Source organism: Salmo salar, chromosome 17, assembly GCF_965601325.2.
Source record: "Salmo salar chromosome 17, fSalSal1, whole genome shotgun sequence".
In the NCBI taxonomy this organism is placed as follows: Eukaryota; Metazoa; Chordata; class Actinopteri; order Salmoniformes; family Salmonidae; genus Salmo; species Salmo salar.
Window position 1 is genome coordinate 62,221,338 of NC_138307.1, and position 16,883 is coordinate 62,238,220.

The 16,883-nt window shown below is 43.3% G+C and overlaps 1 protein-coding gene across 1 annotated transcript in view; it reads right to left on the bottom strand.

Moving 5' to 3' along the window:
* Positions 1–1,093: 1,093 nt before the first annotated feature.
* LOC106576428 (guanine nucleotide-binding protein G(i) subunit alpha-1) overlaps positions 1,094–16,883 on the bottom strand; it is a 28,266-nt gene continuing 12,476 nt past the window's right edge. The window contains exons 3-9 of the mRNA XM_014153608.3: positions 12,494–12,635; positions 12,108–12,265; positions 10,653–10,781; positions 8,655–8,784; positions 4,984–5,137; positions 2,417–2,637; positions 1,094–1,532 (exon numbers count right to left, since the gene is read on the bottom strand). Coding sequence (XP_014009083.1) covers positions 2,447–2,637; positions 4,984–5,137; positions 8,655–8,784; positions 10,653–10,781; positions 12,108–12,265; positions 12,494–12,635 — 904 coding nt within the window. The 3' untranslated portion in view covers positions 1,094–1,532; positions 2,417–2,446. The remainder of the gene's footprint in view (positions 1,533–2,416; positions 2,638–4,983; positions 5,138–8,654; positions 8,785–10,652; positions 10,782–12,107; positions 12,266–12,493; positions 12,636–16,883) is intronic.

Consider the following 16,883-nt stretch of genomic DNA (forward strand, 5'->3'; position numbering starts at 1 on the left):
TGACAGGCTGTCAATCACTCAACACCCAATAAACAGCAGTGCCACACTCCATACAGCTGTATATTCAAACAGAGGGAAATGCCACCAGAGGAGAATAATCTAGAGACAAGGAGAATTGTCTCCAGTTTGCCAGTTTCCTTGATCAAACACACTATGATGTGATGTGTTTTGGATGCGTTTGTGCCAAACACTCAAGAAACACATGAATTTCAAAAATGTTACGCTACGTTAAAGTAAAAAAAAGTTAAGGATCAAAGACACTGGGAATTAGCATGGTGGGAAAATCACTCCCATTATACCACTGTTCCACAGTGAAGTGTGTCACACCGTGTGAAGTAAAACAAAAGTTAAACAGAAGGATTCATTTTGGGGTTTTCCCCAGCCAACTGGACATGGCAGCCAGTCAGCATGTGACATCATTGTAACATCAACATGGCATAAAGAAACAGGATGGTAAAACAAAAATGATGACTACATAAGGATGAATAGATGAGGGTGACTACATGACATAAGGATGAATAGATGAAGGTGACTAGAGGAAATGCTCAAACTCACCTGCAGTAAGTTGACTCCCTCCCTCTTTTCACCAACTGTAACTCAGGAGAGCACTGAAGACGCCAGGTTCACTGGATGGTTTGTAAAGGGTTTTATTAGCAAAATAAGGGAATGAGTGTACAAAGGCTCCCTGTCTGTTGGAGAACACAAACAGCTGAGGCTGGTGACAGACCTTAACCATGTGTCTGTTCCCCATCCATTTTTACTTTGCTTTACAATTGTGATTCTGCAGTGATCGCAGAGACCAAGTCCCCGAAATCTCCTTAAATAAATCTTAAAATATACAGTAAAATATGACTCTGGTTTAGCTGTTCTGTAATTCCACAGCATAACGTAAGCTCCTTGACCTAGCTAGGTCCCTATTGGATACACATTGGATATGGTGTACTGTTAAAAACCACATCCCTTTGTCAGTATGGGACAGCCTGTGGGCGGGGCTGTGTTGGTCACCATCGAGACACACACCTTCGGACCACAGGGAATCCCACCACTAAATTGGTTGGGAATGTGCACAAAAGATTGTTAATATCCCTCAGAAAACGTTTCACCTTTTATGTGGGAACAATTTTAGCAGGCAAAAAAACTAGCAATTTGGTCAGTGGCTGCAGAGAAAAGGACATGCAAAGGCACAAATACCAACAAACTGAGCTCAAAGCAAATCCTTTTCCCCTAACAATTGGGGAGGGAGAAAAGGAATATTTTGACCAAAAGGCAAGCTTCCTTTTCCAGAGGGCATAAAAAAGGAACAAACTAAATAAAACAAGCTTCTTCTTCCAAAAAAGAAAAGTGTGAAAATGATTTGACAAATGATAAACATCAAACACAAATGTTTAAACACAAATTCAAAATGTTCCAAGACAAAAACATAAATAAATCCATTAAAAGTGGCATATAGTACAGCAATGGTCCATAATTGATTCTCCCCATTCTTCTGATCTTCCCCCCCGAAAATGCACATTATGCTGGCTTTTCACCGCCTAGAGAGAGAAATAGAGAAAGAGACACCATTAGATTTTATTGAATGCTTGGCGGTACAAAAGGCCGTTCCATTCAAATATCCTGAAAATAGTGTTTGACCATGCCATGATCATCCCCCAAACATATTAATGGAGCAGAACATTTAATTAGACTTCCGAATAAAGAGGGCCTTGATTTCAGATGATTAGATTTAACAAGCAGTTAATAATGAAAGGGTTTAACTAAACTGCATCTCCAATGCAGCCTGGAAGCAGTGCAATTCAAACACGTCAACTGATTTTAAAACGTTTGAAGTTGGATGCCAGTCGTCAGGAGGTAGAGATACACACGACAACAAGAGCTCCTGAGGATAACTCTCACCATCTGGGAAAGCTAGCATACTAGTTTAGCACATTGGCAATGTGGACAATACGGTGCAGCCTGCCTGAAACCGCCCCTGGCTATGACTGCAGCACGCTCTTGTAACGGACGTCAGTGTGCTGCTAACAGTTTCGCTTCCTCCACTCTCCCTGTCCCCATACTGAGCTTGAACCAGTGATTCTCTGCTTCGCTTCACACGTGACCTCCCACATTGACAACGTACCAACCGTTTGAGCTATCGAACTGGTGGCTGTGACATTTCAAGCTTGCTGTAGAGTGAGCATACGGTATGTTTGTTAGTCCTCAACACTGGCACTGTGAGCACTCATGGCAGCCACCAGTCAGACATGTGTCCTCAACCATGTAGCCCCCATCAATCCCCCAGCACTTTACACATACGGACACAAGTTCACAAGTCTGCATTGCGTGGGCAGGGCTATGTCGCACAAGGAGAAGCGATGAGAATGGAGAGACAGAGGGAAAGACTGATGGAGAAAGGGAATGAAAAAAAAGGCGGGCTCACTAGAAAACTTCCATCGATCAAATCCAGGTCTTAGAAGAGTCCACAGTCCTTCAGGTTGTTCTTGATGATGACGTCAGTGACGGCGTCGAAGACAAACTGCACGTTCTTGGTGTCGGTGGCGCAGGTGAAGTGGGTGTAGATCTCCTTGGTGTCCTTCCTCTTGTTCAGGTCCTCAAACTGACACTGGATGTAGGCCGCCGCCTCCTCGTACGTGTTGGAGCCTGGCCGCAAGACAACAAGAAAACCCCCACACTTCTAATGGCTTTCCTCATAAGGGGGAATCCCAACCTCTACTTCAGTCATTCTCACTATGTCATGAATTGATGTCAATAGGAGACTAAGTGAGAATTGAAGAGCAAGTTAGAATTCATCCCATAATAAGACAGTATATACAGTTGAAGTCGGAAGTTTACATACACTTAGGTTGGAGTCATTAAAACTCGTTTTTCAACCACTCCACAAAATTCTTGTTAACAAACTACAGTTTTGGCAAGTCGGTTAGGACATCTACTTTGTACATGACACAAGTACTTTTTCCAAAAATTGTTTACAGACAGATTATTTCACCGTATCACAATTCCAGTGGGTCAGACGTTTACATACAGTTGACTGTGCCTTTAAACAGCTTGGAAAATTCCAGAAAATTATGTCATGGCTTTAGAAGCTTCTGATAGGATAATTGACATTATTTGAGTCAATTGGAGGTGTACCTGTGGATGCATTTCAAGGCCTACCGTCAAACTCAGTGCCTCTTTGCTTGACATGATGGGAAAATCTAAAGAAATCAGCCAAGACCACAGAAAAAATTTGTAGACCTCCACAAGTCTGGTTCATCCTTGGGAGCAATTTCCAAACGCCTGAAGGTACCACGTTCATCTGTACAAACAATAGTACGCAAGTATAAACACCATGGGACCACACAGCCATCATACCGCTCAGGCAGGAGTTCTGTCTCCTAGAGATGAATGTACGTTGGTGCGAAAAGTGCAAATCACTCCCAGAACAACAGCAAAGGACCTTGTGAAGATGCTGGAAGAAGCGGGTACAAAAGTATCTACATCCACAGTAAAACGAGTCCTATATCGACATAACCTAAAAGGCTGCTCAGCAAGGAAGAAGCCACTGCTCCAAAACTGCCATAAAAAAAGCCAGACTACGGTTTGAAACTGCACATGGGGACAAAGATCGTACTTTTTGGAGAAATGTCCTCTGGTCTGATGAAACAGAAATATAACTTTTTGGCCATAATGACCATTGTTATGTTGGAGGAAAAGGGGGAGGCTTGCAAGCCAAAGAACACCATCCCAACGTGAAGCATGAGGGTGGCAGCATCATGTTGTGGGGGTGCTTTGCTGCAGGAGGGACTAGTGCACTTCACAAAATAGATGGCATCATGAGGGAGGAAAATTATGTGGATATATTGAAGCAACATCTCAAGACATCAGTCAGGAAGTTAAAGCTTGGTCGCAAATGGGCCTTCCAAATGGACAAAGACCCCAAGCATACTTCCAGAGTTGTGGCAAAATGGCTTAAGGACAACAAAGTCAAGGTATTGGAGTGGCCATCACAAAGCCCTGACCTCAATCCCATAGAACATTTGTGGGCAGAACTGAAAAAGCATGTGCGAGCAAGGAGGCCTAAAACCTGACTCAGTTACACCAGCTCTGTCAGGAGGAATGTGCCAAAATTCACCCAACTTATTGTGGGAAGCTTATTGAAGGCTACCGAAACGTTTGATCCAAGTTAAACAATTTAAAGGCAATGCTGCCAAATACTAATTGAGTGTATGTAAACTTCTGACCCACTGGGAATGTGATGAAAGAAATAAAAGCTGAAATAAATCATTCTCTCTACTATTATTCTGACATTTCACATTCTTAAAATAAAGTGGTGATCCTAACTGACCTAAAACCGGGAATTTTTATTAGGATTAAATGTCAGGAATTTGGCTAAGGTGTATGTAAACATCCGACTTCAACAAGCATGTCATCCATACAAAATAAAATAATAAACCAACCATGAAACAAAAAGATCAACATTTCTTATACTCCCCAGTTTAGACAACACAATTCCACAGGAAGTGACCTCATGGGAATTGTGTTGAAATGGGATATCCTCCCTGTTGTGTTATGGGGGAACAGGTGATAGAGAAACACTATGTCCTGCCTCCTGGCTTTCCGCTATTTGTTTTGTTCTCGTTGGTTTCTTTAAAAAGGTAGAAGTGACTAATGTCTGTTGAACGTCTCCTGTCACAACACTGATGGGGTGGAACATACCATCTGCATATGTTCAGTAACTACAGTATATTACCAGCGTTATATGTTTATATGAGATCCTCTTTCCACTCATGTAGATATTCAGTTATATTTGTTCAGTTGTGCAAATGACAAAGAAATCATAGAAAATGTACAGACAACTCCAGTGATAAGTCACACACTTATCACCAATCAATTGTAAATGAGAACTTGTTCTCAACTTGCCTACCTGGTTAAATAAAGGTGAAATAAATAAAAATTAAAAAAATAAATTCAATAGACTACCATGGCTGGTTGGCTGTGTTACTGTACCTGCGTATTCTGGGTAACAGATAGTTAGAGGACTCTTCTTGATCTTCTCCTCAAACAGGTCTTTCTTGTTAAGGAAGAGGATGATGGAGGTGTCTGTGAACCACTTGTTGTTGCATATAGAGTCAAACAGCTTCATGCTCTCATGCATCCGGTTCTATGGAGAGAAAACGATAACATTGGACAATGGTTTTTGTGGGGCTTCGAGCTACAGGCCTTCATCTGCACTGATGTGGAAAAAAGGGACAGGTGAAAGCAAACACCTGCTAGGACGTCCACCATATAGCTTTATCCTATGTTTTCAGATCAGTGCAGATGAAGGAAAGGAGTTGAGGAGAGAAAGCCTCTTTAGACTATCGAGATATACTCAGAAACATGTTTGGACTCGTAGAGACAGCTTCACAGACCCAGAATGAAGCTTAGCCAGAACGAAAATGCATGTTTAACGTAAATATTATATTGAGAACGATTTTTTGTTCAGGACTTGGCTGGTTTCATACAGATATACAGTACCAGTCAAAAGTTTGGACACACCTACTCATTCCAGAGTTTTCTTTATAAAATAATAAAGACATCAAAACTATGAAATAACACATATGGAATCATGTAGTAAGCAAAATATATTTTATATTTCAGATTCTTCAAAGTAGCCACCCTTTGCTTTGATAGCTTTGCACATTCTTGGCATTCTCTCAACCAGCTTCATGAGGTATTCACCTGGAATGCATTTCAATTAACAGGTGTGGCTTGTTAAAAGTTAATTTGTGGATTTTCTTTCCTTCTTAACCTCTTGGGTAGGGGGCAGTATTTTCACATCCGGATGAAAAGCGTGCCCAAAGTAAACTGCCTGCTTCTCAGGCCCAGAAGCTAGGATATGCACTCTAAAGTTTCTAAAACTGTTAAAATGATGTCTGTGAGTATTACAGTATTACAGAACTGATATGGCAGGCGAAACCCACCTGCCCATAAGAAGTTGTGCTTGAGCCAATCAGTTGTGTTGTGACAAGGTAGGGGTGGTATACAGAAGATAGTATGGATTTGGTCTTTTACTAAATAGGGCTATGGCAAGAACAGCTCAAATAAGCAAGGAGAAACAATAGTCCATCATTACTTTAAGACATGAAGGCATGTAAATCCGTAAATGTTCAAGAACTTCGAAAGTTTCTTCAAGTGCAGTCGCAAAAACCATCAAACGCTATGATGAAACTGCCACAGGAAGGAAGACCTAGAGTTACCTCTGCTGAAGAGGATAAATTCATTAGAGTTATCAGCCTCAGAAATTGCAGTCCAAATAAATGCTTCACAGAGTTCAAGTAACAGACATCTCAACATCAACTGTTCAGAGGAGACTGTGTGAAATCAGGCCTTCATGGTCAAATTGCTGCAAAGAAACCACTACTAAAGGACACCGATAAGAAGAGACTTGCTTGGGCCAAGAGACACGAGCAATGGACATTAGACCGGTAGAAATCTGTCCGTTGGTCTGACGAGTCCAAATTTGAAATGTTTGGTTCCAACAGCCGTGTCTTTGTGAGACGTAGAGTCGGTGAACAGATGATCTCCACATGTGTGGTTCCCACTGTGAAGCATGGAGGAAGAGATGTGATGTGTGGGGGTGCTTTGCTGGCGACACTGTCAGTGATTTATTTAGAATTCAAGGCACACTTAACCAGCATGGCTACCACAGCATTCTGCAGCGTTACGCCATCCCATCTGGTTTGGGCTTAGTGGGACTATCATTTGTTTTTCAACAGGACAATGACCCAACACCTCCAAGCTGTGAAAGGGCTATTTGACTAAGAAGGAGAGTGATGGAATGCTGCATCAGATCACACGACCTCAACCCAATTGAGATGGTTTGGGATGAGTTGGACCGCAGAGTGAAGGAAAATCAGCCAACAAGTGCACAACATATGTGGGACCTCCTTAACCTGTTTAGGATAGGGGGCAGTATTGACACGGCTGGATAAAAAACATACCCGATTTAATCTGGTTACCACTCCTACCCAGTAACTAGAATATGCATATACTTATTACATATGGATAGAAAACACCCTAAATTTTCTAAAACTGTTTGAATGGTGTCTGTGAGTATAACAGAACTCAAATGGCAGGTCAAAACCTGAGAGATTCCTTTACAGGAAGTGGCCTGTCTGACCATTTCTTGAACTTCTTTTCCATCTCTATCATTTACTAAGGATCTCTGCTCTAACGTGACACTTCCCACGTCGTCCATAGGCGCTCAGAGCCCGGGAAAAAACAGAATGTCGTCATTCCAGCCCCAGGCTGAAACACATTATCGCCTTTCTCAAGTGGCCGATCAAGGGACACTGGGCTTATGCGCGTGACCCCGACCGCCCCCGCCTTTGGGATTTTTTCCTCTGTTTGCCGAAAAGGAGATTCCCTGTCGGAATATTATCGCTTTTCTACGAGAAAAATGTCGTAAAAATTGATTTTAAACAGCGGTTGACATGCTTCGAAGTACGGTAATGGAATACTTAGAATTTTATTGTCACGAATTGCGCGCGACACTTCTTTACTATTTCGGATAGTGTCTGGAACGCACGAACAAAACGCCGCTATTCGGATATAACGATGGATTATTTTGGACCAAACCAACATTTGTTATTGAAGTAGCAGTCCTGGGTGTGCATTCTGACGAAGACAACAAAAGGTAATCAAACTTTTATAATAGTAAATATGATTATGGTGAGTGCTAAACTTGCCGGGTGTCTAAATAGCGAGCCCGTGATGCCTGGGCTATGTACTTAGAATATTGCAAAATGTGCTTTCACCAAAAAGCTATTTTAAAATCGGACATATCGAGTGCATAGAGGAGGTCTGTATCTATAATTCTTAAAATAATTGCTATGCTTTTTGTGAACGTTTATCGTGAGTAATTTAGTAAAATGTTAGCGAATTCCCCGGAAGTTTGCGGGGGGTATGCTAGTTCTGAACGTCACATGCTAATGTAAAAAGCTGGTTTTTGATATAAATATGAACTTGATTGAAAAAAACATGCATGTATTGTATAACATAATGTCCTAGGGTTGTCATCTGATGAAGATCAAAGGTGAGTGCTGCATTTAGCTGTCTTCTGGGTTTTGGTGACATTATATGCTGGCTTGAAAAATGGGTGTCTGATTATTTCTGGCTTGGTACTCTGCTGACATAATCTAATGTTTTGCTTTCGTTGTAAAGCCTTTTTGAAATCGGACAGTGTGGTTAGATTAACGAGAGTCTTGTCTTTAAATGGCTGTAAAATAGTCATATGTTTGAGAAATTGAAGTAATAGGATTTTTAAGGTTTTGAAAATCGCGCCACAGGCTGGCAGTGGCTGTTACGTAGGTGGGACGAATTCGTCCCGCCTAGCCTAGAGAGGCCAAAGACTGTTGGAAAAGCATTCCAAGTGAAGCTGGTTGAAAGAATGCCAAGAGTGTACAAAGCTGTCATCAAGGCAAAGGGTGGCTACATTGAAGAATCTAAAATATATTTAGATTTGTTTAACACTTTTTTGGTTACTACATGATTCCAGAGTTTTGATGTCTTCACTGGTATTCTATGTAGAAAATAGTAAAAATAAAGAAACCCTTGAATGAGTAGGTGTCTCCAAACATTTGACTGGTACTGTACATGTACTCTTATTTAATGTCCATGGTTGGACAGGAACTCACCATCTCCTCATCCTCAGCCAGCACCAGGTCATAGTCGCTGAGCGCCACACAGAAGATGATGGCAGTGACACCCTCGAAGCAGTGGATCCACTTCTTCCTCTCTGACCTCTGACCTCCAACATCAAACATCCTGAGGAGGAAGTGGTGGATAATGCACCACACAATGTAAACGGAGCATGTTTCCAGGCACGTCGCACACAAGACAAACAACTTTATTGGCCATTGGCCACTAGGGAAAACATTGGTTTAAGTGTTAGTTGGTTAAACAGGCCACCATGTGCATTTTTCTTTTCTGTGTTGTGGAGAGATGGTATACAGTGGAGAGATGGTATACAGTAGAAATGCTCAACACAGAATAAAATATTTAGAAGGGAGGGTATAATTAAAAAATAAAATAATTGTGGGGTACGTAAATGTAATGTTTTTGTATTTTAAAAAACATATTCTTGTTTATACCGTAACAAATTTGCACTTTGAGCTGTATAACACATTAACGCAACCCAAGGGAACAAGCTCTAATAATGTCACCCGCTTTGTGAGCCAGTTTCCACCCATTGGCACAGAGGGCTGTGGGGCTCTAATGTACTTAGATATGGTTTGCGCAGGAATGGCTCCACATAGTTCTCTCTGCTGAGTTGCACTGAGTGGCTTGGCTGAACAAACTGCTGAGAAAGAGCATTTTTAAAGGGCTTGATATCCGATTGGACGTGGAGTAGGGGCCAGACGTGATAAAACAACTAAATATGCAGTGTTGGGGAAGCTACTTTGAAAATATAGTTTACCAAGCTACCAATTACTTCACACTGGAAGTAGTAAAGCTACACTAATGCTACCATTAAGGAAAATATAATTTTCTTAAGTAAAGTTACTTTTAATGTGTAATTTAGCCTATTTAACACAAAAAACTGTTTCAAGTGACAATTAGGCAGGTATTATTTTTTATTTTTGCAAAAGTAGTAGTGTGTAGTTCCAGTAGTTAGCTACACGGAAAAGAAGTAGTGTGTAGTTCCAGTAGTTAGCTACGCCACTACATGGTAAAGAAGTAGTGTGTAGTTCCAGTAGTTAGCTACGCCACTACATGGTAAAGAAGTAGTGTGTAGTTCCAGTAGTTAGCTACGCCACTACATGGTAAAGAAGTAGTGTGTAGTTCCAGTAGTTAGCTACGCCACTACATGGTAAAGAAGTAGTGTGTAGTTCCAGTAGTTAGCTACGCCGCTACATGGTAAAGAAGTAGTGTGTAGTTCCAGTAGTTAGCTACACCGCTACATGGTAAAGAAGTAGTGTGTAGTTCCAGTAGTTAGCTACGCCACTACATGGTAAAGAAGTAGTGTGTAGTTCCAGTAGTTAGCTACACCACTACATGGTAAAGAAGTAGTGTGTAGTTCCAGTAGTTAGCTACGCCACTACATGGTAAAGAAGTAGTGTGTAGTTCCAGTAGTTAGCTACACCGCTACATGGTAAAGAAGTAGTGTGTAGTTCCAGTAGTTAGCTACACCGCTACATGGTAAAAAAGTAGTGTGTAGTTCCAGTAGTTAGCTACACGGTAAAGAAGTAGTGTGTAGTTCCAGTAGTTAGCTACACCACTACATGGTAAAGAAGTATTGTGTAGTTCCAGTAGTTAGCTACACCACTACATAGTAAAACAGTTAACTACTGAAAACACAACCTAGATTTGAATTTAGTTGAACTACCACCAAGCTACTGTAAAATGCAGTTCAATTACTAGTTGAACTACATGTACTTCACTAATCCCCAACACTGGAAATATGGGTATTGACCAGTGAGCCAACCGTTCCCCTTTCCTCTCTGGCATCAGCCAATGGAACACTAGAACATATGATTCACTGCTGATGTTGTATGGTCAGCTCTGTCATCCAGTCACAATGAAACCACTGGACTAAGGACATTTCTATGCACAGTAGGGAAGTAGATTGAGTTAACCTATTTAAAGTATGGAATATGACGACACTTAAAAAGGGATTTCGAGGAAGTGCTCACTTAAAGTGGAGGTCCTTGAAGGTGAAATGTGTCTCCACAATGCCTGTGGTTTTGACTCTGGTCCTCAGGACATCCTGCTGGGTTGGGATATAGGTGGCTTGGGATATCCTGTCCAAATCATTTAAGTAACTGGAGAATGGGGGGAGGGGGAGAGAGAGAATGTTTAGATGGGAGTCAATGCATCCAATACACATACTTCAATGGAACAATAGGACAATAAGCTATTCAAATAATAAACAGATCTTGTTTGGCCATGAACCATGTCTGCTTCTATATCTTGAACTGGGAAAAACAAGTGACATTTTTTCCCACTCTCTTCCACACCATCAGTGCCCCTCAGAATGGTCTCAGAATGGTCCCTCTAAGCAAATCTTTCCACAAATAGTCCACATAGGGCTCAGTTCTGGACTTGTCGCACACACCTGCCCCCTCCTCAACAGTAAATCTACAGTAGAACCCCCCCAGCGCAAACAGCCTACCCTGTATTACTCTTCCAAAAGATTACGGAAGCAGTAATTACACAAGACTCAACCCAAACAAACAGCAGAGATCGGGGTCAGCAGCCTCGCTGTAGAGGACGGTCGGCAGGCTACGTGACGCTGGTCTGTGTGTGTGTGTGTGTGTGTGTGTGTGTGTGTGTGTGTGTGTGTGTGTGTGTGTGTGTGTGGTAGCCCTGGCCAAAAATATTCTGGGTATTGATTTGGAAATGGCCAGCAGCTGCAGCACCCAAGGCCAGAGAGCCAATCGGTGACGTCTGTTCCGTTCCAAAACAAGGTGGAGGGGTTTCTCATGACACACCGCAGGGGCTGCCCCTCTGGTGACTTCAGTGGCTAATGGAAAGGCTCTTGCACAATGCGTATGAAAAAAGAACAACCACTTCAGGAAAAAAAACAACTGAACCGAGGGAGTTGAGCTCAAACGCTGCCCACTGACTGAAAGGGATTTGGACATGTTTTCTAGCTCTTCTGTCTGTGGTGTTTTGCTACCAGGGTTTGGTAAACACAGCAGCCCTGGGCAATCTGCTGTTAGACAGCTACATGTGCTAAATACTAAGGTCAAGGAATCAGCAGACACACAGCAGCCTGCATGTTACAGTCCTGCTACAGGGGTGACACCCCCACACAAAACAAATATTGACAGTCTCACTCAAGGTTGAAACACCAAGCAGACTGGACTGTAGGCAGTAGAGATACGTCTGCCAGAGAGTGGGCGGGCATCTGTAATAAATGGACTGCTCAAGGCCTTTGGTTATTGCAGAAGAATGAGAATTTATTTACTTCCAGCAGAAGAGAATTTGGAAGGAAGAGGAACTGCAGGAGCTGTGTGCGCGCGCGTGTGTGTGTGTGTGTGTGTGTGTGTGTGTGTGTGTGTGTGTGTGTGTGTGTGTGTGTGCGTGTGTGTGTCAGACCATTCTGAGAAGACAGTATGAGCAGGACAAGGTGGTGTGTGACCCACTATGCTGCAGAGTCGTTGAGCTGGTACTCTCGTGAGCGGCTGAAGCAGGCCTGTACCCCTCCGTCCTTCCACAGGCGTTTGATGACCCCGGCCTGCTCCGCCGTCATGAAGCCTTCCTCTGCCGACCCCGCCAGCACAAACAGCTGTCTCGCATCATCCTGGGAGAGAGCAGTCTGTCAGCACAACCATCACTATTACCATCAATCGTCATCATCAGCTCCACTGTGAAAATCATCCCTACCATCATAACCATCAATAGCATTAATAATACTGCCATGGCATCAACAGTGTTGGGCATGTGATTGGGTGTGTTAGATGATAATAGTTTTAGTCAGAAGGCTTTGATAAATGCAATCCATCATCATCATCATGTCTAGCCCACTCACGGCTCTGGCGGCGTCTCCAAAGTCGATCTTGAGTCGTCCCATGGCTCTGATGACGGCGATGATGGACTGGATGGTATTGCTGTAGACCACAGCCCTGTACTGTTTACACTCCTCCTCCGAGTAGCCTGCCTCGTGGATGATCCTGACATGCGGGACAGAGGACACAATTACAGTCAGTCACCATGAGGAACATGGAGCAACACGACACAGTCAGTCACCATGAGGAACATGGAGCAACACGACACAGTCAGTCAGTCAGTCACCATGAGGAACATGGAGCAACACGACACAGTCAGTCAGTTACCATGAGGAACATGGAGCAACACAACTACAGTCAGCCACCATGAGAAACATGGAGCAACACGACACAGTCAGTCAGCCACCATGAGAAACATGGAGCAACACAACTACAGTCAGCCACCATGAGAAACATGTAGCAACACAACTACAGTCAGCCACCATGAGAAACATGGAGCAACACGACACAGTCAGTCAGCCACCATGAGGAACATGGAGCAACACGACACAGTCAGTCAGCCACCATGAGAAACATGGAGCAACACGACACAGTCAGTCAGCCACCATGAGAAACATGGAGCAACACGACACAGTCAGTCAGCCACCATGAGAAACATGGAGCAACACGACACAGTCAGTCAGTCACCATGAGAAACATGGAGCAACACGACACAGTCAGTCAGTCACCATGAGAAACATGGAGCAACACGACACAGTCAGTCACCATGAGGAACATGGAGCAACACGACACAGTCAGTCAGTCACCATGAGAAACATGGAGCAACACGACACAGTAAATCACCATGAGGAACATGGAGCAACACGACAGTCAATCAGTCAGTCACCATGAGGAACATGGAGCAACACGACACAGTCAGTCAGTCACCATAAGGAACATGGAGCAACACGACACAGTCAGTCAGTCACCATGAGGAACATGGAGCAACACAACAGTCAGTCACCATGAGAAACATTGAGGAACATGGAGCAACACAACAATCAGTCAGTCACCATGAGGAACATGGAGCAACACGACACAGTCAGTCAGTCAGTCACCATGAGGAACATGAAGCAACACGACACAGTCAGTCAGTCAGTCAGTCACCATGAGGAACAAGGAGCAACACGACAGTCAGTCACCATGAGGAACAAGGAGCAACACGAGTCAGTCAGTCACCATGAGGAACATGGAGCAACACGACACAGTCAGTTAGTCACCATGAGGAACAAGGAGCAACACGACACAGTCAGTCAGTCACCATGAGGAACAAGGAGCAACACGACACAGTCAGTCAGTCACCATGAGGAACAAGGAGCAACACGACAGTCAGTCAGTCACCATGAGGAACATGGAGCAACACGACACAGTCAGTCAGTGACCATGAGGAACATGGAGCAACACGACACAGTCAGTCAGTCACCATGAGAAACATGGAGCAACACGACACAGTCAGTCAGTCACCATGAGGAACATGGAGCAACACGACACAGTCAGTCAGTCACCATGAGGAACATGGAGCAACACGACACAGTCAGTCAGTCACCATGAGGAACATGGAGCAACACGACACAGTCAGTCAGTCACCATGAGGAACAAGGAGCAACACGACACAGTCAGTCAGTCACCATGAGAAACATGGAGCAACACGACACAGTCAGTCAGTCACCATGAGAAACATGGAGCAACACGACACAGTCAGTCAGTCACCATGAGGAACATGGAGCAACACGACACAGTCAGTCAGTCACCATGAGAAACATGGAGCAACACGACACAGTCAGTCAGTCACCATGAGAAACATGGAGCAACACGACACAGTCAGTCAGTCACCATGAGGAACATGGAGCGACACGACACAGTCAGTCAGTCACCATGAGGAACATGGAGCGACACGACACAGTCAGTCAGTCACCATGAGGAACAAGGAGCAACACGACACAGTCAGTCAGTCACCATGAGGAACATGGAGCAACACGACACAGTCAGTCAGTCACCATGAGAAACATGGAGCAACACGACACAGTCAGTCAGTCACCATGAGGAACATGGAGCAACACGATACAGTCAGTCACCATGAGGAACATGGAGCAACACGACACAGTCAGTCAGTCACCATGAGGAACATGGAGCAACACGACACAGTCAGTCAGTCACCATGAGGAACATGGAGCAACACGACACAGTCAGTCAGTCACCATGAGGAACAAGGAGCAACACGACACAGTCAGTCAGTCACCATGAGAAAGATGGAGCAACACGACACAGTCAGTCAGTCACCATGAGAAACATGGAGCAACACGACACAGTCAGTCAGTCACCATGAGGAACATGGAGCAACACGACACAGTCAGTCAGTCACCATGAGAAACATGGAGCAACACGACACAGTCAGTCAGTCACCATGAGAAACATGGAGCGACACGACACAGTCAGTCAGTCACCATGAGGAACATGGAGCGACACGACACAGTCAGTCAGTCACCATGAGGAACATGGAGCAACACGACACAGTCAGTCAGTCACCATGAGGAACAAGGAGCAACACGACACAGTCAGTCAGTCACCATGAGGAACAAGGAGCAACACGACACAGTCAGTCAGTCACCATGAGGAACATGGAGCAACACGACACAGTCAGTCACCATGAGAAACATGGAGCAACACGACACAGTCAGTCACCATGAGGAACATGGAGCAACACGACACAGTCAGTCACCATTAGAGGTCGACCGATTCATCGGAATGGCCGATTAATTAGGGCCGATTTCAAGTTTTCATAACAATTGGAAATCTGTATTTTTGGACGCCGATTTGGCCGATTTTTATTTTTTTGACCTTATTTAACTAGGCAAGTCAGTTAGCACATTCTTATTTTCAATGACGGCCTAGGAACGGTGGGTTAACTGCTGTGTTCAGGGGCAGAATGACAGATTTGTACCTTGTCAGCTCAGGGATTCAATCCTGCAACCTTACGGTTAACTAGTCCAACGCTCTAACCATCTGCTTTACATTGCACTCCACGAGGAGCCTGCCTGTTACGCAAATGCAGTAAGAAGCCAAGGTAAGTTGCTAGCTAGCATTAAACTTATCTTATAAAAAAACAATCAATCAATCATAATCAGTAGTTAACTACACATGGTTGATGATATTACTAGTTTATCTAGCCTGTCCTGCGTTGTAAATAATCGCTTAGGTACACATTGCTCCAACCATAAACATCAATGCCTTTCTTAAAATCAATACACAAGTATATATTTTTAAACCTGCATATTTAGTTAATATTGCCTGCTAACATTAATTTCTTTTAACTAGGGAAAATGTGTCACTTCTCTTGCAAACAGAGTCAGGGTATATGCAGCAGTTTGGGCCGCCTGGCTCGTTGCGAACTAATTTGCCAGAATTTTACGTAATTATGACAAAACATTGAAGGTTGTGCAATGTAACAGGAATAACGTTTTGTTTGAGATGATAGTTTCCGGATTCGATCATATTAATGACCTAAGGCTCGTATTTTTGTGTGTTATGTTCTAATTAAGTCTATGATTTAATAGAGCAGTCTGAGCAATGGTAGGCAGCAGCAGGCTGGTAAGCATTCATTCAAACAGCCCTTCGCAATGCATTGCGCTGTTTATGACTTCAAGCCTGTCAACTCCCAAGATTAGGCTGGTGTAACCGATATGAAATGGCTAGCTAGTTAGCCAGGTGCGCGCTAATAGCGTTTCAAACGTCACTCGCTCTGAGACTTGGAGTAGTTGTTTCCCTTGCTCTACATGGGTAACGCTGCTTCGAGGGTGGCTGTTATCGATGGGTTCCTGGTTTGAGCCCAGGTAGGAGCGAGGAGAGGGACGGAAGCTATACTGTTACACTGGCAATATTAAAGTGCCTATAAGAACATCCAATAGTCAAAGGTATATGAAATACAAATCGTAGAGAGAGAAATAATTCCTATAATAACTACAACCTAAAACATCTTACCTGGGAATATTGAAGACTCATGTTAAAAGGAACCACCAGCTTTCATATGTTCCCATGTTCTGAGCAAGGCACTTAAACGTTAACTTTTTTTACATGGCACATATTGCACTTTTACTTTCTTCGCCAACACTTTGTTTTTGCATTATTTAAACCAAATTGAACATGTTTCATTATTTATTTGAGGCTAAATTGATTTTATTGATGTATTATATTAAGTTAAAATAAGTGTTCATTCAGTATTGTTGTAATTGTCATTATTACAAATAAATAAATAACAAGTAAAAAAAAAAAACGGCTGATTAAATCGGTATTGGATTTTTTTGGTCCTCCAATAATCGGTATCGGCGTTGAAAAATCATAATCGGTCGACCTTTAGTCACCATGAGGAACATGGAG